At 43.5% G+C, this 25,653-nt stretch overlaps 1 protein-coding gene across 2 annotated transcripts in view; it reads left to right on the plus strand.

Moving 5' to 3' along the window:
* Nucleotides 1-25,653, plus strand: part of MICAL2 (microtubule associated monooxygenase, calponin and LIM domain containing 2) — a 218,849-nt gene that overhangs the window by 132,249 nt on the left and 60,947 nt on the right. For both annotated transcript variants that reach the window (XM_059722688.1, XM_019476858.2), the window contains one exon: nucleotides 23,449-23,641. In XM_059722688.1, coding sequence (XP_059578671.1) covers nucleotides 23,449-23,641 — 193 coding nt within the window. The remainder of the gene's footprint in view (nucleotides 1-23,448; nucleotides 23,642-25,653) is intronic.

Genomic DNA, 25,653 nt, shown 5'->3' on the forward strand with positions numbered 1-25,653 from the left:
GCTCTCATGATGTTTTACAACAGCACTTGAAGATAGGAAAGTATCATTCCTGTTTTACAGATGGGAAAAAAATGAGTCGCAATGTGGTGGTGGGGATTTGCTCAGATGTCCTTGTGCCAGATGACAAATGCACTTCTTGACCCCAAATAGTCAACAGACTTCCTTCCTTCCAGCCAAAAAGCCACACAGGCAGAGAGGAAAATGAATCATACAGAGGCAGTTGTACATGAAACTACCCTGTGTACAATTACAAAATAATCTAGCAGCTATCTGCCTTCACACCTTGTATGCAGTGTTAGTAGACTGCTTCCTGGGGCAGCAGAATTAAACACGAGTCCCCTTGTAGAAATTGGGGGGCAGGGGGAAGAAGTGAAGAGAGGGAGAGAGAAGTCTACCCCAAACTGCTGCATGCCATGGCCAAACACTGTTGCCCTGTGTGTGACATGCCACATGTTAAAATAAAAGCTTGATAGAAATCAGCTATAAAAATAGTCTTCATTTTTTTTCAAGTAATGAATTTACAGTTTGATAACTATTTTCATGGCTTGTTGGTCATTTTTATTGTATGATAATTACTTTTAAAAATATGTTATTGCATGATATTTTTATTTTTTATTGCATGATAATTACCTCAGCAGCCATCTTTGGACCCACAAATAAGACATTCATGGAAGACAATCATCTTCAACTGTGAGGGATTGCCAAAGAATTACTTTACACATGTAGCGTGTCTACATTTATTGTGCAGTTAATCAGTTTGATTGCACAATAGATGTAATGTGTCAGGGGCCTAAGGATGTTGCCAAACACCATGAATGAAGGACAATTCTGAGCAAAAGGTAAAGTGCCCTGGTATAATAGGGCAATGTTTCCCTAGCCTCTTTTGACTTAGAGCTGGCTATGTGCTGCTGCTCACTCTGGCCAGACTTTGCTCTGAAAATTTTGGGTTCCCATTAAATTCAGTGAGATTCACATTATATTGTTCAAGGGCAGAATTTTTAGCTTTGAGGTCACAGCCTTTCCTTCTGTTCTAACTTTTGGTTTGGGAGAGCACAATGAGAGCAATGGGACTTCGTAGAAACAACCAGTGCCTTCTACCCTGAACCTAAGGGTGCGGACACATACATTTGGAACCCATCTAATAGGGGAAAATTTCAAAAGGACACCATGGTATGTTCTAATTGTTAGGTGTGAACAAGCTGAAAATGATTAAAACATAGCAAAACCACTCCAACTTTAAATCTGGATGAAGCAGTGTTAAAATATCATATTTGGACACTATGATGCTATAAAAATAACCCACTTTTTTCTTTTGGAATCCTGCCTGGCCTCAAAAGTATCTTCTTACAATGCATTAAACAGGCTCATTGTACATTTCATGAAAGAGTATTTTCTTTCTCAGTTTTAAATTTGCTTTTGTACTGAGGCCAGTAGGAGTAGTTGGGTAATCATAGCATGATTTTGTAATTTTTTTTAATTCTGACTCAAATTCCATAGTGTAACTCTGTCAGTGTTTGGTCAATACAAGACCAGGAATAAAGGCAAGCCTGATAAAAGAGCTGATGCTGGAAAGTAAGAGAGAGTAACGAGACGAATTGACAGATTAACTGTTTGCTTTAGTGATGGAGCCTGTCTGTGTCCTGGTATCAGTGGTGTTCAGTCTTAATAGTTTCTTGCCCTCAATTCTCCAAGGACTGTTTATATGTTACCAGGGGAAATAATATGAAATGCCTTTGATCATCTTGTGTCAGCAGGATGCTGTAGCTTTTATTGCCCTATACAAATTGGCCAGTCCATGAGCCCTTGTCTCCTCCATTCCAGCTTGCAGCAATGTGTCTTGTTCGAGGCTAGCTTGGCAGGCAACTCAGGAGCAGGAATAGAGCACCCCAGCCCTTTTGCCAAATAGAGCTTGCCAACATGAATCCTGTCCTTGGACTGCCACTTTGACAGGGTGGAGAGGCATGCATGTAAGGATGACTCTAAAAGCAACACCGTTGGGTGTCTTGTACACCTGGTAGGGACACCCATAGTGGTAACATCAAAGGTGAGGTATCAGACTAAGAGTAGTCTAACATAAAGGCCTCAATGGCGGAGCAGGTGGATGCAGAAGGCATACTTCTCAATGACTGTGAAGTAGATGAAGGTTACAGTGGAAGAGTACCTCAGTTGTCTTGGATCTCCTTGCCACTGGACAAAGGTTTCTCCATGCAGTTGCCAATGTGCAATAGTCTCCTCATGTAAAACAAGTCTCACACACGCTTCTCTCACTGGATCCAACCACCGATACCCAAAACCTCAACAACATCCTGCAGCAATGAATGAGTTGTAAGAGGGACAGACAGAGTGATTGCTGGGAGTCCCTAGTCATGGATCCACATGTAGGCAGTGGTCAGGTGTTGGTCGCTTCACCCTTGGAATGGGACAGGAGGGTGATTCAGCAGCCGTGATCACGACTGAGCTGTCCTTTTTAGGGTCTCCTCTGCTCACGCTGCATAGGGAGGGTGCTAGAAAAGGTGACCCAGACATATGCTATCCCACCTTATCTTATTTGACTGGATAGCACTTCCAGGGGGATCACTCAAATTGTGGTTGAAACACAAAAATGTCCTTCGCATCCTGGAATGTATGAACCCTACCAGGTGACCTGAACAGTGACAGACCTAAAGGGAGAACAGCTATTGTCACCCGAGAACTCTCGCAATACAACATTGATATTGCTGCTCTCAACAAGGCCAGATGTGCGCGCAAAGCCCATGTAAAGGAGAAGGGGGTTGCCTATACATTCTTCTGGAAAGGGAAACCTGCACATGACAAGTGAATACACAGTGTTGGTTTCACCCTTGAGAACCATATTGTCAGCCAAGTGATGGAATTCCCTGCTGGCATTAACAAGCGCATCATGACTCTCCGCCTCCAACTGACAAACAATTTGTTTGCTACTGCCATCAGTGCTTATGTCCCAAGACTCGATGCCAAGAAAGAACAGACATAAAAGTTTTATGCTGACCTTGATGAAATCCTGACTATCATCCTGAAAGAGGATAAGATCTTCCCCCTTTGAGATTTCATTGCAAGAGTTGGCCACGACTTTTAACATGTGGAGGGGCAACATTTGGAAGGAAGGAGTGGGCAAGTGCAATTCCAATGGCATCTTCTTACTCAATATATGTGCAGAGCGTGACCTTGTCGTTACTAACACTATCTTCAGACAATGTGACAGGCACAAAACAGCATGGCAACACCCCCGCTTGAGACGATGGCACTTCGTCAACTATGTCATTGTAAGAGGGCGTGATCTAAAAGATGTTCATATCATGCATGTTATGAGTTAGGAGCCAATGACTGCTGGACCAATCATCACTTAGTGAGATCAATCATGACCATCAGGGTTGCATTGAAACACCAAAAGTGGCCCAAATCAGTCCAATATCAAATGCCTTCAGACCCCCTAGACACTGTGAAGCCCTCCAAGCATATCTCAGCAAGAAACTTGTCAATCTTAGGACTGAAAATGATAACGCTTGTGTTGAGGAAGATTGGAAAACTCTAAAGCATACCATCCATGGAGCTTGCACGGAATCGATTGGCTTTATCACCTGATGCCATCAGTACTGTTTTTATGAAAACAACACCGAGCTCAAAGCCCTTCTTGATCAGCAGAGAAAAGCTTTCCATGACTGGCAAAACCATCCTAAGTCCAGTCAGAAGCAGGAAACTTTTCAACACCTTAAAGCTGAAGCCCAGAGGAAGATCTGAGAAATCAAAAACATGGTGGGAAAAGAAGGCAAAAGAAATCCACCAATTTGTTGACAGTCATGAAATGCAGAGCTTCTTCAGTGCAGTCAAAGCTGTATACAGGCCAAACTCTTGTGGATTCACCATACTTAGATCTGAAGATGGGAGTACAGTCTTCAAAGATGAGTCCATCAAAAAGTGCTCTAAGGAGTACTACCAAAAGTTCCTAAACTGAGAATCAATGGTGACTGATGAAACCATCAAGTCCATGCTGCAGTATCCAGTAAAGGAAGCACTTGCCAGTCTACCAACTTCTGAAAAAGTCCACTAGGGGTTGTCAATCAGGTGTATGCATACCTTGGGGGTACTTGGACCAGTTCTAGGGGATGTGTGGGCGGGCAGGGATGGAGCACCACCACCTCCTAGGAGCAGGGCCGGGATGGGGTGAGGACAGCAGCGCCCCTCTGCAGGGTGAGGAAGCTTGCGCACGGCAGCCACTACCACCACACACTAGCCCAGTGAGCTTCCCCATCCCACCCCGCCCCTGCTCCTGGAAGGTGGCCGTGCTCTGTCGCCACGCGCTGTCCCCCACCTTCCTGCTCCGTGTCCAGCTGTGCACAATCTCCACCCCCCAACACGGCATTTGGCCACGTGCTAAATGCCCCCCTGCCATGTTTGGCTGTACACTCCCTCCCACCACTCAGTGCCCAGCCACCAGGGGTACATAGACTAAAAAAGGTTGAAAACACCTGCACTAAGTGATAAGACATGATGAACAACAGTGCACATGGCCCTGATGGCATACCAGCTGAGGTCTTCAAAGTCGGTGGGGAAACTATGACAAACAAGCTCCACACAGTTTCTCAAAATCTGGAACACTGAGGAAACTGCTGCTGACCTAAGGAATGTCAGTATTGTCAATGTTTTTAAAAAGGGAGATGTATCTGTCTGTGGAAAGTACTGACCGTCTTGCCCTCCTCTCTATCCCTGGGAAGATTCTTGCTCGAATTCTGCTGAACCAATTGCTCCCTCTTGCTAAGGAAATCCTTCCCAAGTCTCAGTGTGGCTTCAGACTATTGAGAGCCACCATGGACGTGATTTTTGCAGCCTGGCAGATCCAGGAAAAATGCCAGGAACAACACCAGAAACTATATATTGCCTTTATCGATTTGACAAAAGCCTTCGACTCTGTTAACTCTGAGGCTATATAGAAGATCATATTGAAATTTTGCTGGCCAGGGAAATGTATCACCATACTAAGACTCTTTCATGACCAGATGACTTTCTCCACCCTATTCAGTAGCTCCACTATGGAGTTCTTTGCCATTCATAGTGGTATCAATACCGTTTTCTAGGGCTGTGTAAAATTTCTCCAGGCGTTTTGTTTCGACACTGTTTCAACTTGTTTCAAGCTCAAAACAGTATGATTAAAATGAAATGAAAGCCTTCGAAACAGCCTCAGAAAGAAATGAGGGCCCTTGAAATTTTCGAAATATTTTGAGTTTCAAAGCAGGGATTGCTTGCAGGGAAACAAAGTGAGGAGAGGGAGGGGGAAGAGGGGGAAAGGACTGCTCTGATATTGACTGGGTAGCTGGCCAGTGACTGTCATCCTTCCCTGAGTTCCCTTCCAAACCCAGTGCTCTGGGGGAGCAACCGAAGAACAGCTGTGTCTTAACACACATACAGTCGCACATGTCACGAGTTTTGTTTGTCAACAGCTTGAGGCGTAGTTTCCCAGAAACCTTTGCACCTATCTCCTTGAAACTTGGCAGGCTGTGTGGCCTCAGCAGGGGCTACCATGCCTGCTGTTTTCATCCCACTGTGCCTTAACACACACAGTCACAAATGTCACGAGTTTTGCTGTCAGCAGCCTGAGGTGCAGTTTCCCAGAAACCCCTGCACCTATCTCCATGTAACTTGCCAGAATTTTTGGCCTTAGCAGGGGCTACCATCCCTGCTGTTTTCATTCAAATCAGTCAAGAAATGACAAAGTTAGAGGCAGTTTTGTGATTCCCCATTATAGCCTATGGGCAAAATATTGGAACAGTATCGAAACAGCAAAACAGTTTTGATGAAACAAAACGGAACATTGCTTCAAAATTAAATGAAACTTGAAACAAAACACTGTCCCGTCAAAATGGAAGTCAAAATGAAATGGTGCTGTTTCGCACAGCCCTACTGTTTTCCATCTTTTTTGCGGTCATCATGATGCTCATCTGTGAGCAGCAGGAACCACAGATACCACCTGAAAAGCCTGGATCGCTATCACCAGCACTACCTCTGGAAGATCGTTGGCATAAAGAGGGAGGATTGTTGCACAAATGCCAGCATCCTCACTGACTACCACCACCAGTATGGAAACACTGATTATTCAACATCAGCTGTGGTAGGCAGGGCACTGTGTGCATATGCCTGCTGTACATTTACCAAAACAGCTGCTATACTCCTAACTCAGTCAAGGATGGAGGACACGCGGGGGCCAGAGGAAATGCTTCAAGGACACCCTCAAGGTGAACATTAAGTGTGGCATTGACCCCTCAAATTGGGAGAAATACTAGCCCTGGACAGGGCTATATGGCAATGCCTTGTGAGAGAAGGCACATTTTACTTTGAGGAAAACCATTTCACCCTGGAGGCAGAAAAATGACAGAAATGGAAGAAAAAGAAACAAGCCTGAGAAATCCATGGTCCAACCCTCCCTTGAACCACCACCTGTAGCATTTGTCAGAGAGTCTGTGGCTCTAGGATTGGCCGCATTAGCCATCAACAACTCAAAGCCCTTTACTTGACCTGTGGAAGTGATCATCCTCAACCATGAGGGATTGCCACCACCAACATGAATGACATCTTTGCTTTCATCTCTTCATTGGGTATTTACTTCTGAGTGTACTCAGATGTTCAGATGTTATCATGCTGAGTACCTTTCAAATTCTTGTGATAGACAGCCCTTAACACCTCTTATTATTACTGTCATGAATGCTGTGTGCCCCTGGAGGCCCCCGGAGGCTGGAGGGGCAGTTCCTGCAGGCAGCCACAGCAGTGCTGCCGGCGGGACGGGGCGGGGGCAGTGGAAATCGCTTGCAGACACGGCCACCAGTGTTGACAGCACTTTGCAGGGGGTGCACCGCCATTCTTAGGGGGTGCATATGCACCCGCGTGCACCCCCCATACATTGCCAATGTTGTCTAGGGAGCCCTAAATGACCTACAGTCAGCTGTTTTGGGAACTGCCTCATTCTCCCTATGCCCTGTGACATGGCACTTCTGGTTGGCTGGAATGCTGTTGCTGACCAAACCTGCAATTTAACTTTGGCGGAAGTGCCCTCCTCTTCTTTGGTAATCTCTTGCAGTTGAGTATGATTGTCTTCCATGATTGTCCTATCTGTGGGTTCAAAGATGGCTGAGGTCAATCTGCGATTGACAGCCTCTGCTTCAAATTGGGCACCTGTTTCCATGGGTGATGGGTGGCTTCGAATTTTTGATTTGGTCCACAACATGCTGTTTCTGCTGCTCCCACTTCTCCATCTCCTGTTGTCATCATAAGGTTTCAAAGTATTGAGATCCTTGCAGCAGACTTCCTACATTTGGGGCAGTCCTGGGTCATTGTCTTGTATGAGTTGATATCAATGTTGCATTTTTGAAAGTTGGCTTTGAGGATGTCCTTGAAATGCTTTCTCAGCCCTCCTCTTGAGCGTACACTTTGACTGAGCTGGGAGAACAAGACTTGCTTTGGGAGTTTAGAGTCAGACATCCAGATGATGTGGCCAGCCCAGTAAAGTTAATGTTGGATGATCATTGCCTTGACCCTCATAGTGCTTGCCTGAGAGAGGATGCCAATGTTGGTACATCTCTTTTCCTACTGGATTTGAAGTATCTTCCACAGGCAGAGTTGATAGTCCTTCTCCAGTGACTTGAGGTGTCTCCTGTACGTTGTCCATGTGTTAGCTCCATATGGGGGTCACAGCTGCTTGATAAACCATGAGCTTGGTTTCAGGTCCAATGTTATGATCTTCAAACACTCATTTCCTGAGGCATCCAAAGGCTGGACTTATATATTTGAGGTGATGTTGGATTTCTTTGCTAAATGTTAAGTATCAGTCCCATTTTCCTGTACGCCTTGGTAAAGATGTTGACAATTGACAAAGGCCTGCTTCCAAGTGAGCACAGACTATGGTGTCATCAGCATACTGGAGCTTGATGATTGAGGTCCATGTGCTCTTGGTCTTGCTCGGAGTCAACTGAGATAAAACAGTTTACCATTTATTTGGTAGTTTAGCTCTACTCTGACTGGAAGAATTTTGGTGGTCAGATTAGCATCATGGTAAGGAATATCAAGAAGAGCATTGGAGCGATGACACAGCCTTGCTTAACTCCCATCTTAATCTCAAAGGGATCTGTGATGGATCCATTACTGAGAACCACTGTTCACATACCATCATGGGGCAGGCAAAGAAGGATGATGAATTTCAGTGGGCATCAGCACTTCAGAAAGATCCTCCACAGCACTTCTCACTTGACAGTCAAAGGCTTTCATGAGGTCAAAGAAGGCCATGTAGATAGGTTTATGTTGTTCCCAGCATTTTCCTGTAGCTGGTGAGTTGTGAAGACCATTTCAGTTGTGCCTCATGATGCCCTAAACCCAGACTGTGCTTCTGGGACGGGCAAGTGGACTCCTAGTGGACTCCAAGATGAACATGAGTCGGCAGTGTGATGAAGCCATCGGAAAAGCTAATGGCACTTTATTGTGCATCAGCAGATGCATGATGAATAGATCCAAAGAGGTGATACTTCCCCTCTATCGGGCACTGGTCAGACCGCAGTTGGAGTACTGCGTGCAATTCTGGGCACCACACTTCAAGAGGGATGCGGATAACCTGGAGAGGGGCCTGCAGACCAAGCCCTACGAGGAGAGACTAGAGAACCTGGACCTTTTCAGCCTCCGCAAGAGAAGGTTGAGAGGCGACCTTGTGGCTGCCTATAAGTTCATCACGGGGGCACAGAAGGGAATTGGTGAGGTTTTATTCACCAAGGCGCCCCCGGGGGTTACAAGAAATAACGGCCACAAGCTAGCAGAGAGCAGATTTAGACTAGACATTAGGAAGAACTTCTTCACAGTTCGAGTGGCCAAGGTCTGGAACGGGCTCCCAAGGGAGGTGGTGCTCTTCCCTACCTTGGGGGTCTTCAAGCGGAGGTTGGATATGCATCTAGCTGGGGTCATCTAGACCCAGCACTCTTTCCTGCCTATGCAGGGGGTCAGACTCGATGATTTATTGAGGTCCCTTCCAACCCTAACATCTATGAATCTATGAATAAGTGGAAGGAGACAGTACAGGAGGGTTCTCACAATTATCTTTTTTGGGGTGAACAGCAAGGTGACCCCTTTGTAATTTCCAGTCAGACTTGTCTCCTTTCTTGAAGATTGTCACAATCATGGCATCAGTAGCATTCCCCTAGAGGGCATTGGAAAAGTATTTTTATCAGCCAGTCAAAGCCTGAATGAAGACCTATAAGATGAATTACAAGAAGTATGTACTTAAATGGCTGCTGTTTTCTGAACAAGCTTATTTTCTGAATTAAATGAAGGGTTTGATTTAGCAGACATGACTGTTTATTGACTAGCTTAAAATTTTTTTGTGTCATCTTGCCTACAGCCTACTTTGTAGGTAAGTTATTTTGTGCGTGATTAAAAATCACAAAGCCAAGCTGTTTGATTTTTCATGTTCAGCACTTCATCATTTAGTGTTGAATGTGCACAATAGTTTGTCTTCATTATGTAATTCAGCACCTTTGCCTTCTTAAATAAAAATAAGATTGATATGTTTGTAAAATTGTCATGAGTAGGAGGGGGAGGAAGAGACTGTATGTAACTGGCTGTTTTTACTACAGTAGAAAGTTTTCCATATTTTAAACTTTAGCTGTTAACTTATGTCCCAGGTCAGTTGTATTAAAATGTGCTCTTTGACCTTTGATTTGTTGTATTGGTCATGAAGGTTAATAAATAACTCATAAATATGACCTTTTAAAATCTGAACTCAATCTCTCTTATAGCGAAAGTTGCCTTCATGGTGTGCTGTCTTGTGGATGCAGCACAGAGGAAGTCTGTCTCCAGATAAAAAGTCCAGTCCACACTGTGTTACCATTATACAACCTCTAGCACAGTGTTTCTTAAACTTTTGATCCCTGGAGTACATATTTTTCTGAACTTCACTCATACCTGAAAACGTATGTGCACATATATGTATAATGACTTACACGGAGATGTCCAGCCTTTTGACCCGTTAGGCCAGATGAGTAGTGCGGCATCTGTAGGCTGGGTCCAGTCTGTGGGCCCAATCACACCAGACATAGTGGACACAGCTGGAGCCCAGTCCTGCCACGCACAGCTTGGAAATTGGGCAGCAGGGGAGCAATGTCAGTATTAATTGCCACCATTCCCCCATTACCAAATTTCTGGACTCTTGGGGAGCCCTGCAGGCCAGATGACATGGCTTTGCAGGCCGAATCTGACATTAGCAATTTATCACTTTTTATGGCACAGTAGAGTGTGGTGGTGCATCCTTTGGGAATCACTGCACTAGCAACTGCAGGCAAAATTGAGTTACAGAAACAAAAAAAGCAAAACAGTTGCAAGCTGCTGCTGCGGCTGTTTTAAACATGTGTAGTGCATGTCATGGCTCCTGAACATAGCCACCAGAGATGTGCGGAGGGTGAACAAAAATATTTGCAAAACTTGGTCTGTCTGATCCTCCTCTGTGTCTCCTTTTTTCAGCTGGTACCCTCTGCATTCCCAACACTAGGGATAAGCAACTATTTCCAGTGGTCTGCTTAGTCATGGCCACAGACAGCTCTGCTTCTTCAGGATTTGCATCTAGGAGAAGGGGGAGGTGAAGGTTCCTTGTTCTCTCCGGCCTTGTCTTATTCCTCACTCCTCTCCTGTCTCCACAAGGATTCCTGCAAAAGAGTTGCATGTGTTCTTACTCAGTGCACAGGGCTCATAAAACATATTAGCTGCACCATGTCTGCTGCTCCAAAAAAAAAAGTATTTGAGGTCATGGCTCTAGGATTGCTAGGTATCGTAATCTTCTATAAGCTTCTTAATTTGTTAAACCTGTTGTCAACAGAAGTATAATCATTGAATTCTTTTAGTGAGCAGGACAACAAAAAATAGAGTGTGTGCTTTGTTGTTAATATAAGCTACTTTTGTCTGCACATTTTCTGCAGGACTGTTTGGATGCCCTACAGGGCACCAAGCCAAAAACAATGCCTCCAACGGGATGAAGAGAAAGTTCTGCAAAAGTTTCTATTGCAATACAGTCTCTGATACGGCATAAATTGGGATATTAGTGACAAATGACTAAACTTTTAATTAGAAGCTGTTATTTTGCTTGGTAGTAAACTAACTGCAGTTCATCAAAATAAATGTAAATAAGGCCCCAAATGGGCTATAACTGAAATGCCTGCCCTGTCCAATTATCTAGGGGTAGCACCATAATAGAAAAGGTGAGCCAATCTTGTACTTCATATACTATACATAGGGAAAGAATCTATTCTATTGTCCCCAGATAATAGAAGATTTAGAGTGGTTGGGTACCAGTTGACCCTGAGTCAATGGAGTGGGTGTGCTTTTGAAAGCACATGAACACACACACTGGACTGTGCTTTGAAAGGATCTCATTTGTGTCCAGCCATGTAATAATTTTTTCTAGCTGTGAACAAAGCCTACAAACTTGCCATGTCAGATCACTGGGTTGTGTGAACTTATTGTCTTTTTTCACTCATCCTTTTATAATTCTTAAAGTTATAAACCCTTAGAACCCACAGCGGGAGATACTGGGTGTATTTGATTACTGGACTACCAAAAATGGTTTTAGAAGCTTCACATTAGGTACCTGGGTCTGAAAATTGTAGTCAGGTATATATTGATTCTGATCCTCTCCTTTCTTCAGTTCTTTCCTTGAAAGATGCCTTATAACCTTGTCTGCCTTATAATCAGCACAGCATTCTAATTTTCTGTTCTCAAATATATGCTGTCTGGTACTCAGAACATCAGCCCTATGAAACTGGTTGCATTGTCTCTCCCCAGTCATATTTTTATACTTAAATAAAAAAGAAGTTTAATACTGTGTGAACATTTCAAAGCCAGTGAAACTTCTTCATTCATCATTAGCTACATTGCTGATTCATTCCATTTGTAGCATCTGACAGAGTAGGTTGTTGCCTACAAAGGATCGTGCCTTGTGCACTAAGGTGCCACACTGCCTTATCTTCTGCCTAAATCATTCCAAAATCTCTCTTGCTGGTACAAGTTCCTACTAGACCTATTTTTCAGATGTAAAGCACTGCTGATTGCTAGGGAAATGATGAACCAAACAAACTGAATATAGCAAATTATGGAAATAAATACGAAGTATAAGTGTTTTGTTTTTATTAGCGATGAGCCTAAACTAAAACCTAGTATTTTGGGTTAATTCCAACCACATCTCTGGAGATTCCTGACTTCTAGAGAACATCTCAAATGAATGTGAAGTCTTCAAGTGAGGCCCACTTCTGATTTTTAAGGTTATTTTTCCACACATGCCTGCTCATTTAGCTTAATCCTTTGATTATAATGAAAACAGTTGTTCTTTTTCCAGTATGACAATCAGAAGGCAATTGTTTCAAGTATAGACAAAAGAATTGTTTAACCAAGGTTTTCATCTGTGCCTGAGTGGGAGGGTGGGCTGAGTACCAAATTGCCTTATTTAAGTCATGGAAGATATTACAAATTTTAGATTAATTGAAAGCAGCTCATCTCCATTACTTACCAAGGAAGGGGAAGGAAAAGCTTGCATGCTACCTCTTCCATTAGTCAAATACAAGAATGCTGGGAAAGTACTTTTGTTGAAAAAGCAGGTCTGAAATCTTGTATAAAGTAAAGCATATGCCATCCACTCCAGTAAATTAAGTCTTGGGATCCACTGTGGCAGTTTGTCTGATGAGGAGCTTGTTAGTGCCAATAGCAACTTAAGCATAGAAAATTATTGCAAAAATGTATTTAACATACTCATATTTGGGGGGATTATGTTGTGATATATAGGGGGCATCAGATGAACTTGTAAAATCTTAGGTCATATAAAAAGAACTTTTATTTCAAGGTATTCCTTACCAGGGCATCTGAGTGCTTCACGAGGACTGATAGGGCACATCCTCATGAACTGGAGGATGCATTTCCCTGGGGATAAGTAGCAGTGGCTCATATTTGTGACACTGCTAGGTGTCCTCAGACATGCCCCTGCATGCGCACTATGGCATGCAGCAAATTGCCTCAGGCAGGGGAGGGGAGGCTAGGGTCTACACCTGGACTGGCCTCAGCAGCCTTACCTGGGGGCCTGGGGGCCTCCTGGAGCTGCTGCAGCAGTGATCCAGGTGTGCATGACTGGCCAGGCTCCAGTTTTGGGTGGCACATGCTGCACCGGATCTCCCCGTGTCAAAAAAACTGCCACACTGCAAATTAGTAGTGTGGCAGATGTGTGGACACGTGGCACATGTGGTTTGCGGCACTGCAAACGGCACATGCATGTTCATGGGGATACTCCCTTAGTCAAAAAGCCTGAGGCTGAATTGATTCAGTCTTTGCAAGTTAATCTCAGCTGCAAAGATTGAACAGATAAGCAAATAAACAGATGTTCACTTTTGATTCAGGAAATACAGCCACATTTCTGCAGTTGCTCAAGCCTGAAGCCGGGGGCACTACAGCCGGGGTCTCTCAGCAGTGGTTTACCTGAGAGACCAGTGAGCCAGCCCTCACTGCACTAGCTAGGAAGCAGAGGGGTTGGGCCAGTCCTCCTCTCCAGAGCAGACAGCACAGCTGAGCCCAAAGCTGGAAAGCATGTTGGAGGACTTTGATTTAACTTAAACCTGGGACAGAAGTTTCATAAACCAGTTTGCCCTAAATCAGTTAAGTCTACATTCAACCAAGTTTACCAGGTTTATCTAAAAGCAGTTCAGCCATTTTGAAACTGGTTTATGTGCACTGAACTCCTGTTCTGTTACAAGTTTAAACCGGTTTCTGATCACTTAAATTGGTTTATATGTAACTTCTGTCCCTAGCCTCAGTGTTATTCGCCATCTCTGCAAGACGAGTAGGAAAAAGGTTTTGATTTCATACATAGGCAGAGAGTTTAACATTTAACATGGACTTCCGGTCTGCTTCTGGGTCCACTGGGGAGCCCCCCCGGGCCCTCCCAGCTCACTGACTGGTGCCTCCTGGGTCTGAGGGGGCACCTGGGGTCCCCCCATGGCTGATCACTGAGCTGGGAGGTGCAGGGGGGGCCATCAGTGTGCTCCCCAGTGGGGACCCGGAAGGGGCCCCCACCCTGCACTCCTGTGAGATGCTTCATCTGCCCTACCATCGTAGTATTCACAAGCCGCGCCTGGTACCTCGAGGTTCTCTGAATCAGCATTGAATCTTCAGATTTGGATTCGGCAAAATCAAATCGGGATTGTGATCCAAATCAACGAATCTAATCACTGTCCTCAATTCAGGTCAAATCTGAACATGAATCGAATACGTCCCATTTTGCACACTTCTAATGGGTGCCAACATACAGTGCCGTAGCAAGCGGGGGGGCGGTGAGCAAGGCATCTGCCCCAGGCACTGAAGCGAAGGGTCACCAACAGGCACTGCCCAGCTGTGGTGGGGAGTGGGATGGAGCCATGAGTGGCTCATTTGTGGGTATGTGGGGATAGTGGGAGGGTGCCTCCCACCGCTGCGTGCACTCTTGGGCAAGCATGGAGGATGTGTGTGCCCCCCAGATCTGTGCACAGGGCAAGGGTAGCCTGCTGCTGTGGCCTTGCCCTGGGTGCCAAACTTCCTTGCCACGGCACTGCTCACATAGCTTTGGCAGCTTTGAAAATCCTGCGTGAAGTTACTTGTTTCTTCTCATGCGGAAAGTCTTTAACAAAGGAATCAAAATCAGACCTCTTGCAGTCCTGTAACTGAAAGATCATCCTTCCTCATTTATGTCCTGTAGAAATCTGTGTTGGGCTGTTTAGTGGGTCCCTCCATTGGTTTCAGCATGAGTTGAAGGTGTGTTATTCCAAAAACAATTATAATCAGAAAGTAAATAGTGAAAGTGCCAATTTATAGTATTTCCCATTCTTCTCAATGAATGATGCAGTAACAATAATCCCACTCTTGCATATTTTTGGTGCAACATTATTAATAAATGGAATATTTTTGCAATACAGTAGTGTAGCAATGTTCTTGGTCATTTCTTCATTCATGGCATAGAGTGGTTCCATGTTGCTTACCAGATAAAATTATTATTATATTAAATAATATAATAAATATAATAGTTCTTTAAAGTAATCAATCTTCTATATTGCTACAGCAGGTGGAAGTCCTAATCATGTATCAGGACTGCATCTTCCCGGGTGGTATACAAAAAACAGTGATTGATCAGCTGGATAAATAGGGGTCTTGACATACCAGCAGCATGACTGACACAGTATATTTCAAATCATTCGAATTATGCTTTAATAATACTAAATAATTTAGGAAAGTTGGCAATGGATTAATATGAACTCTTGTTCAAACTGTAGTCGTAGAATGTATACTCACAAGTAGAGATCTTTAAGTGATGAAACAGAAGACACTAGGAAATGCTGAAGTGTGGAATGGATAGGAAGCAAGATCAGAAGTGAATACTTCAGGCCAGCTGAAGTGACCATTTCCTAATGGCTGGTAGAATCTGGTGCTGCTCCATAAATTTCAGAAGAGATGTACCAATTTATAGCAGCAGAAAATTTGGATTGGCAAAAGGACGTGGGCACCTAAAGTGGGATTTAATTGGAATTCAGATGCCTAAATTTGAGGGATACACTCAAAATCCCTGTTTGTTTCTGTGCATGCCCAAAACTGCTCCCATCTTGGCAAAGCTGGGCAGCTCAGCACTTATGAGTAAGCCCAAAGCAGGCCTTCCTCTGCCTGAGAGTGCCTAATTCAGTAGGTGTGCTAAGAGCACATATGCAGAACTGACTGCTGTCAGCATGTGTTGTAAAGCATAGCTGCCCTGTTTTACTCCATGGGCTAGTAGTTTGATTGCTTGCCTGGGATGTGGGTGATCTGGGTTCAGTGCAGGAGTTCAAAGCCCCCTCACCTATTTAACCTCTCACCTGACTATAGGCTGGTCTGGTTTATGGGCGCTCTTCACCTTTTCTTTTGAAACAGTGCCACCCTGCAGGAAGGAATACAGGATTTGTGGTCCCAGAGGAAAGGAGCCCAACTGCAGCCAAGGTTTCAATTCTTTCTTCAACAACTGTTTATGCTTTTATTATAAAAGAGACATTGGATAAATGACTTGCTCCTTCTCTCTGGCCCAATTAATTTTAAGCATTTGTTTTCTTTGAACAGTGTCACTGCTCTGTTTTTAAAAAGGTTACTTGGAGGGCTGTTGTCAGTGAATTCTGATCTGACACAAGTATCTAAACCTTTGAGAGGGTGGGATTTAAAAGATATCTTTCTCTTCACTTTCCTGTTGACTAGCTGGGGTGGATTCATGCTGCTGGGATTCTGGCTGCTCCAAAGCCCATTCTGAGTGACCTACCTCTCCCCAGGCACTCTTAGGGGACCCAGGGGCCCAAGTCAGAGCTGTGCATTTAATTTTAGAAGGCAGAGATCTACAAGCCAGGAGTTGAGACACTCAGCATCACAGCATTTAAGCCCCTTGGTGGATATAGGCCTCAGGTAACGTGGCCTAGAAATACTACATGTAGAAAACATGTAATTAGACCACCCTTGACTTCATTTGAAATGCACAGGAACTAAGGAAGCTTCTCACATAAACACTGCTGCAGTGCAACACTTAAAACATGCTTAAAATTTATGTGCAGGTCTAGCCCTTTATTACGTCTGGGAGGAAAGTCAATGCATCCTTTTCAATTTCATTTTGCAAAAGAGAGTTTCCACTTCTTCAAATCAGATCATTTTCCTTTCTCTTCAGTGCTGCTCCCCTTTTAAAGTTGGGGGCTAGGTAAAACACAACCATTGTGCAGCTGAGAGCTGATTCAGTTTGTTTGCATTGCTATGGAAGCATAGATAATAATTAACAAAAGGATTTCAACTCTGTATAGCATCATGCCTTTTGTTTGAATTGGCTACGCTCTTCATCAGGGGTGTTTACATGAACCCATCAACAGCTTGTCACTGTTCTTTGTACTAATTCCATACTCTTTCTGTTATATCAGTATTGAAATATTCCTTTTGTAAGTGTAGAGAAAGCCTAGTTCTGCCACCTTTAATCATATTGGGCAGTACTCTGTCTGATGAGTACAATCAATGAAATCAAGGACTGTTGTATACGGTGCTGCAAAGTATGAGTAAAGGATTTGGGATTAAAGAGAGAAGATTTCAATTGCTCAGTAACTTTAGGCATTGATCCCTTTGCTTTACTTCATGCATTCTGGATAAATCCTCACCCAGTTGAAGTGAATGAGAGTTTTGCCATTGGTTTTGATAGGATAAGAAAATCACCCCCAGAAACAGTCAATGGTTATATTTACAATGCATACAGAAAAGCATTTACATACAACTTTGCATGACTGGCACTGAGAATTTCCTATCCTTTCACTATGAGAAAAAGCGGTAACAGAAATGTTCAGTATTTCTCAAATGTTTATTAAATTTTCAACCAAATATTTTAATTTATACACCCCGAAATATAGCATGGATTCTGCATTTCAATTTCTTTCAGCTTCAGTGGCCCTGTGAAAATGGTGTGTTTCCTTAGCAAATGCTACATATAAACCTGAATAGATTACTGTCCAAATGGGTTTGTAACAGAAATTGAGTAAGAGATGCCTTAAGAATAGGCTCTGCCCCCTGCCCCACTCCCCATCCTTGCCAATGCTAGGGAATATTTTTGCTCTTTAGATTGTGACGAATTTTAGGTACTGATTTCTAGCCCGACCTGTAAAGTTGGCAGTAGACATTTACCCACTTTAACCTAGCAAGGAGATTCCTATCAAGCTCAATTTCCACATGAATGTTTAGCAGAAAAGAGTTTGCCCCAGATGTTCTTAAAAAGGACACAGTGGGAGCATCTACATGTCGCCATATGGGCAAAAGGAAGTACTAAGCCATGGCGCAGTATGGGCGGTTACTGCACTGTGCATGTGGTACATGGGTAGATTTCACCGCTACATTGCCGTAACAGAGCACTGTACCCAGGGAGCATGCCACTACAGCGATGTAGCTGGCAATCACGTGTAGACGCATGTGATCGCTACATCGCCACAACATGTCATGCAGGGTGACACATAGATGCACCCAGTAATTTGTAAAGCAGGTATTTAAAATGTGTGTGCATACAGGGCTATTTTTAAAAGACTCATCAACTTGAAATCAAGTCAGTTTCAAAGCTACAGATCAATAGTTTCAAGTATTACATCTGTTCCTGAAATCCTCTGCCAGTGTTTTGTGACTTTACAGTCATATTTCATTTTGGTATTTTCATGCTTTCTTTTCCCTGTTGCTTTGTAAAGAATCCATAAAAACAGCATGGGGAAGTTTGATGTCAGTGTATAGAAGAAACAATAAAGTTGACTGTATACAAGGAACAGTGCACTGCACAAAGTATACGTAGTGAAGTAATAAATAAAAAAATTGCTGACTTCTAATCCTTCATTGTAATCTCAGGTAGTGTTTGTAGTTGTACTAGTAGATATCATTTGTTAAATTCCTGTCCAACATCTGCTTATGCCATAAAAGGGGAACTATTTTTCCTGAATCATCATTGCTGGGTTCCTTTCAGCTTCTAAAAGGAGTAAGTCAGGGTCGTGTTCTAGCAAGCTGAACGCAGCGGGACCTGCGCCTTGCTGATGAGCCACTGTGAAATAGGATAAGCTTGCTTCCAAAGTAGAAAAGATGTGTAAACATTGAGAGGTGTGAATTTCCTCTGCTTTTTAAATGAAATTAAATCTATGTGACCACGTGGTATATGACTATCTAGCAACCACATAAACATCAGGGTCTTCATTCACTGATGTTAGGCCAGCTGAGAATCTGGCCATAATACCAAGCAGCATCCAGAGAGTATTAGCATCAGTGCTGATCTTTAACTTATTCCTAAATTAAACATAAACAACTGCTGTGAGTGTAGGGTTGTTAACTTGATAATGGTCCAGGGCTTACTTAGTTTTTTGGGGTTTTTTTTTAACTGTTTCATCCGGGTGAAGACAATGGGTTAAATCCTAGCTTCTGTTTCACATGCTATGTGCCTCTCCAGCAGGGTAAATAAAAAGCAGAAAGACAGCTTTCCCATTCTACCTTTGGCATGAGAGAACCATAAATGGTATAGAGCCAATGAAAACGTGAAGGTGGGGCTGGAAAATTTGAGGAAGAAGTTAATTGTGGCAGCCTTGCACTCCAGATATTTGGAGTAGCTCTAAAGACAGCCAGCCCTATTGATGGTCTTTTCAACCAGGGGCCTAAGGGAACAACCTCATGGGTTGCTTAATTGGATTGGGAGTCAAACTTCTCCCCTGGCCAGCCCCGTAATTGATAAGGTGCGGGGGCAGTGTAGAGCAGAGATGATCAACTCCTGCCTGTAGGCTAGATCCAGCCCACAGAGCCATGTCATCTGGCTTGCACAGATCCCCACAGGTCTGGAAAGGGTGGGGAGCAGTGGCAATGAACACCGCTGCCTCTTTCCCACTGCCAAATGTCCAAGCCCCATGCAGCTGCATCAGGTCCTGATCATGCCTGCCCCACATGGCTGGATCAGGCCCCAGCTGGGTCATTTCTGTGCAGCTAAATAGGGCTTGGCTGAGCCAGCACCGTGTCATTCACCCCCTGGACTGACCTGGCATCTTTCATCTGGCCCTCAGGGCAAAAGGGTTGGACGCCACTGGTGTAGAGCCACCTTTTGAATAGGGTGACCGCCTTTTCAAAATGCAAAAGCAGACACATGAGGCAACCAGCTGGTTATGGGGGTCATGTGGTGCAGCCCAGCTGCCTGTCCCAAGCCCACAGGGAGAGTGCATCTCCCCTCCCGGCATGGTCACTGCTATCACCAGCCCCAGGGAACAGGTTGCCCACAGACCCTACACCACCCAGCCAAGCATGCACAGAATAATAGGAGTGGATGGGCAGCAAGAGCACTCCCCTGGCACCATGGGGGCAAGGGCTGGAGTTGGTGTCCTGCCTGCAAGGCATCCTCCTGGCTGCTGCTGCCACTGGATCCAGGCTTGGCACTCGTTCCCTCCATCACCATCTTCCCAGTGAACAGGGGAATCTGGGACAAATGCTGTCCTGGAGTCATTCAGCCCGGGACCGGGACTTGATGTTTCCATTTTGGGACTGTCCCATTCAATTGGGGATGGGTGGCCACCCTACTTTTGAAACGTGTTTGGGTTTTTTTTGCAAAACACTGCTAAATTCAAGTTTCTAGCTGCCTCACTTGGTTACTCAGACATGAGCCATACCTCAGCATCCTCCACTTCACAATAGATACTGTCTTATCATGAGAGAGTCTCTCTTAGTTTATTGGTTCTTTATCTGGGACTGCTATTCTGTTTTTTTAACAAAGCATAATAGATTATCTTGTTAGGCAGTCCAACATATGCCAATACGACAGAAGGGAACAAAGTGCATTGATTGTTTTTTTCCATCCATTGTATTCTTTCCTACCTGCACCCCTTCCACCATCTTTTAGGTGACTGTGTTGCTCCATAGGAATGACCCTATGGAGACAATACCCTTACCAACAGGATCACATACAGTCAGTTACTAATGATCACATCAGACTTCTGTGATTAAGCAGAGCTCCTGTTGTTAGGGTGTGCCAGATGCTCCTGGCTTTATGTACTCAATCTCTGCAGATAGGCAGCCTTTGATTAATTTTTTTTACCACTGCTTAGCATGAAGACAAATTCCCACTTTCAAGTCTTCCTGCCTGTGGCAGGGGTCAGGCTAGATGATCTGTTCAGGTCCCTCCTGACCCTATCTACCATGATACTATGAAGTCTCTCAGCTAACAGTTCCCAATCTGTGGTATGCATATCGCCAGTAGTATGCAGACAACCTGTCAGTGGTACGCGTTAACAGATTTATTATAATGACTTCATATGACAAAAATTTGCTGGTGGTACTTAAGGTTGTATCGTTTTAAATTGGTGGTGCGCAGTCTGTCAGTTTGGGAACCGCTGCTCTCTGATAATAGTTGCTAGAAGTACCACAAATACAGCCTGCTCTGGTCCTAGAGAAAATGTCCCGCATTGGCCTTGAATGTCTTTGGCTAATGTAGACTGATATTTCAGGACTCTCTTCACCTGAGAAAAGAAAAAGAGAGCACGGAAGGGACAGAGCAAATCCACAGCCATTTTGTTCTGTTTTCCTTAAGGGAAGCAAGGCAGGTACCTGAATTTTTGGCACCATTTCTCTAGTGACTATGAGTGCATATCTGCAAGTTGAAATGAGGATTTATTTTCTGAACAAAACCTGTGTTTAATGTGAGACTGTTTTTCATTAGTCTATTGTAAAGAATGGGAGTACAGGCTTGAAATTACCCCACAGCAATTAAAACTTCAGCACCTCAGTCTCTGAGGATATATTGAGTTGATGGCATGTGCAAAATTAAAGTTTTACATTGTCCCTCCAGGAAGTATTAGCTGCTTTCTGGTTTTTTTTTGGAAAGCTGAGAAAACTGCAACAGAAGCAGAGGGTCCTATTGCTCAGTCTGAGAGTTAAACTAAGGACACATTAATATTAGGTTAGAACAAAAGGTTAGTCAACCCTGCCATTGAGAACAGTTTTTTTCACCTTCTCTGTTGATGTGGATTTAGTGCAAGAAACTAGAAATGTGCAGGCCAAAAACATAAGTTTTCTCTTTCAGGGAGCTGTTGGGAGGTTCTGTACTCTAACAAGGAAGCTGCTTGAGGTCATGGAAAATAAGGGCACAGTAACTATTACGGTTGCTTGTATGTGATCATTCCCTGCGGTTTAGTATAAATGGACAGTGAGGGGAGGGAAGGAAAAGCACTATATTGAGGTTTCCAGGATAGATCTTGATCGTGTTTAGAACATGTGTGCCTGATGCTACGGTATACATTCCCAGCAGCAGATGAAGAGCTGGTCTGTGAGTGGCTTTTGTTTACTATCAAAAAGCTATGCAAGATGGCAGTCGGAGAATGTGAAGGGGGAGCTGTGATAACTATAGGCCTGGAACAGCTGCTCAGAAGTGTCCCACAGGCAAACACGTAAGCTGCATTATAGTCTTTCTGATGCATCCTTTTGCTTGTAGCACTCTTGCTCTCAGCTGGTTTGTTTTTCATGTTCAAGCCTTATGAGCAATTAGGGTTTCAGTTAATACTACTTGTGATATGCAGGAGAGAAGACTGCATTTCTATCATGGAGAAAGCAGAAACTTCAGGTGGGGCTATTTCACAGATGAGAGAACACTTCTTAATCTAGACCCTGGGGTCTGATTGTCCTCTAATTTTTGATGGTGTAAATAAGCAACTCCATTCAATTAAGTTGAGCAAAATAGAAAGCAAAGATAATGTAGAAATCAGATGTATACAGCATTCTGCTTGTCCTCCCTGAATGGGAAAGTATTGTGGGGGATTTGGCAGGCAAGCGAGAGATCATTAGTCATTTGTTCAGTATATCCAGTGAACCAGCACTTACTTTTCAGGTATGGACAAGCAAACAGAATAAGATAAAATTGGGGAGAGGGGTCTTACACCACTGCAGCTGCACTGTGGTAACTGTGTGTCTGTGAGCAATTCTTCCCCACTAAGTGAAGACTGAACCACAATTGTTTTGCCCTCTTCTGTTCCTGGGGGGTGACCATTGCTTAGCTCCCACCTGCCTCAGGGTAAGAGCAGTTTCCCAAATAGTCACTGAGATGCAGTAGAAGCCCCCCATACCTCACTGTAATTGGCAGCTTGCATGTTTGGGCCTCAGCCTGGCTGTCCTAGTTCAACATACACTGTGCAATGTGTGTAAGATTAAAAGCCTTCATTTTCCTGGATGTTTAACTACTCAAATACATGGCTTGTATGTATATGGGACCTCCCCACACCATATAGTCTAATGCTTCTCTGCGATGCTCTTGTAAACTCATAACTCCAGAACCTCTTCTGTGTTAGTCAGCCCCGTTCCCTACAAAAACTTTTGTTGAAAGCAGTGCAAGGACTCCTGACCTATCCTTTTTCTTCATATTGCTCTAAAGAGGCCACACAAATTGTCAGGTTAACAAAGAACACAGATTCCTTCAAGCAAGGAGAAAAATGTTCCTTCAGTCCAACCCACTGTCTTTGGCCCTGGCTTCTTTCTCTCTGCCTGACCCTCTCTTTTCTTTCTCTCTCTCTCTCTCTCTCTCTCTCTCTCTCTCTCTCTCTCTCTCTCTCATACCTTTCCAACAACCAGCAGCAGCAGTAGCAATCTGCTTCTTTTCTCTTTAGGTTTGGACTGATGTGGACGGATAGGGTGAGGCTACATCTGTTCTGTGGTTAAACACAAGGCTTTGTTCTCCAGCACTGACAATCTGGCATCTAAATAGTTGGTCTGACAAAGTCCCAATGCTTAAAGCAACGTAAAAAAAATATTTTTGGAGACCGATGATCATTACACCATAAGTATATTGGATCTGAATATCCTCTACTGAATTCATCACATGTTGTTGCCTAGGCTATGATACCATATTTTCACCTTCTTTTCTTTTTTTTTTAGACTACTACCTCCTGATAGCTGATGAACCCACCTCTCCTAAGAAGCCCAAGAATGTCACTGAGCTTTCTGACTTTGAGAGCATTTGCCCTTCCCTCTCCCCAGAATGGGCCTCCGTGAGAGTCATCCCAGAGGAAGAAATGACAGAACGCAATCTTATGGCCATCCGTGTCATGGTCACCAGTGATGGGAGCAGGTATTTGATGATATAGTAACCACACCAAAAAAACCCAAAGTTGTGCCATTCTCTGAGGAATAAGTTAACCATAAAGTACAATGGGTTTTTCTCAGAGTGTGGTCTCAATATGTTGCTAATGTGGGGAAAGGGAAGGAAGAGAGATTAATTTAGTCTTTACTGGAGACTTTAACTTCTCCTAGACTTATGACTCTCTTTGCAGGAAATTGTCCGATGTTCACATCCCACACAAATGCCTGAGTCAGATGGAATAATATTGTCCCTGATCAAATCAAGTTACCTTTTCCGTTTTCCAAGAACAACAGTACATACATTAGAACAATGGGAATATTGTGGCAAAAGGTGTATCACGTGCCATGCCTCTTATCAACCTTTCCCTGCCTTGCTTCTCTATCTGGGCATATGATGGGCTTTCCAACCGTATGTAACTAGAAATCTGATGATCCTTGGAGACTTTTGTAATCAAGCCTAAAATTTTACATAGAGAAGGCAGAGAATGTATTAGTCTTCTTGGATGAAGTTTTGACAGGAAGAATCCATTTATAGCTGTATGATTCAGGTTAAGGCAGTATTCTTCAATGGAAGCAATTATTTCTATTGATAGTTTTAAAAGATAACAAATAGAAAATGTTTCTTTTTAGTAAAGAAGCTTTCTAAAATTAAAAAAATATATTTGAATGATACTACTAATCTTTAAATAGTTTACTAAAACTGGATAATATGTTTAGAAAATGACATTTGTTTTTTCCTGTTTATTTCCTTTATTTATTGTTATATATCATCAGTAGCACCTTCACATATGCCTTGAGATATCAGTTACTGTACATTTTAGGGAAAGAGAGAAATCTATTCCAGGAATCATGTGTTATTACCCCAAGGGAAAGCATGGCTTAGTGTCTTCTAGCTGTTTGGTAGAACCCTTTGTAGAATGGAGACTTCTTGTGCAGTGTGCATTTATGACCCACTGTAGTACAGCATGGTGCTTTATCCCTGTCTTGTAGCTGAGCCACATATAGAGATTTTAATCTGCTAATTCCTTTGATCTCATGGATCAGGTCCTTTCCCTCAGGCAGCAGGGGCGCTCATGCTTTCAGATCTAGAAGTCTATGGTTCAGTTCCAGCAGGCAACCCAGTGACGGGTGGTGTTACATCTGTCATCACAATGGCTTGTGCCAGTTCTTCTGATGTCAGTCTCCTGGTATTACATTAAAGCTGTAATCACTTGCTTCACATGCCAGAGCAAGTACTGCAGTAGGCAAACAATCCCCTAAAAAGGGGGACAAGTAAAACAGCAAGTGACAAATGACACTGCAAGATCTAACAGTGCTTTCTGCTGACGGGGTTCTTAGAGGAAACGGGAAAATGATAGACTAGGTAAAATATTACTTGAACCACAATGGCAGTCATTTTAGTTCTAGCTTTAAATACATGTGAATAATGACCACCTAGTGAGCAAAGATCAGAGGGCAAACCCCATATGATGGTACTTTGAGTCTTGCCAGCCAAGAATAATAAACACTTTAGTAGAAGTGAGTGTTCTTTAAAACAAAAATATTTCAATCAAAATTAGTGGCATTTCCATTTTCCTTTCTTTCCTATGGCATAGTGCCCAATCACAGTGTGATATCTCACTCTCCATTAATGATCTTGACTATCAAAGGCTTTAAAAAATTAAAAAATGGTTTTCATGCTTTGTTCATTTACTAAGTTCCAATGATTCCCAGAAATCAATCCAGGTTCCCTGGTGTAGTAAAAATCCACCAGTCAGTTGTTTCCACTGTTTCAATGTGAAAGTCATTATGAATGGTGTGGCATTGGAAGTCATCTGCTGAAACTAGGGGTCCCACTTTAATTCTAGCACCCCCCTTTTAGAGGTACCAGGAGTCCTGTGACTGTTGGAGTGATAGCTTGCAGAAGTTTGTGTCTAGTTTACTAAAAATATTAAGAAGCTACTGTATCTGAATAACATAGCACAAAAGAAAGATAAAGAGCATGAACAGGCAGCGAGGAGG

The sequence above is a fragment of the Alligator mississippiensis genome, chromosome 2 (genome assembly GCF_030867095.1).
Source record: "Alligator mississippiensis isolate rAllMis1 chromosome 2, rAllMis1, whole genome shotgun sequence".
NCBI classification, from domain to species: Eukaryota; Metazoa; Chordata; order Crocodylia; family Alligatoridae; genus Alligator; species Alligator mississippiensis.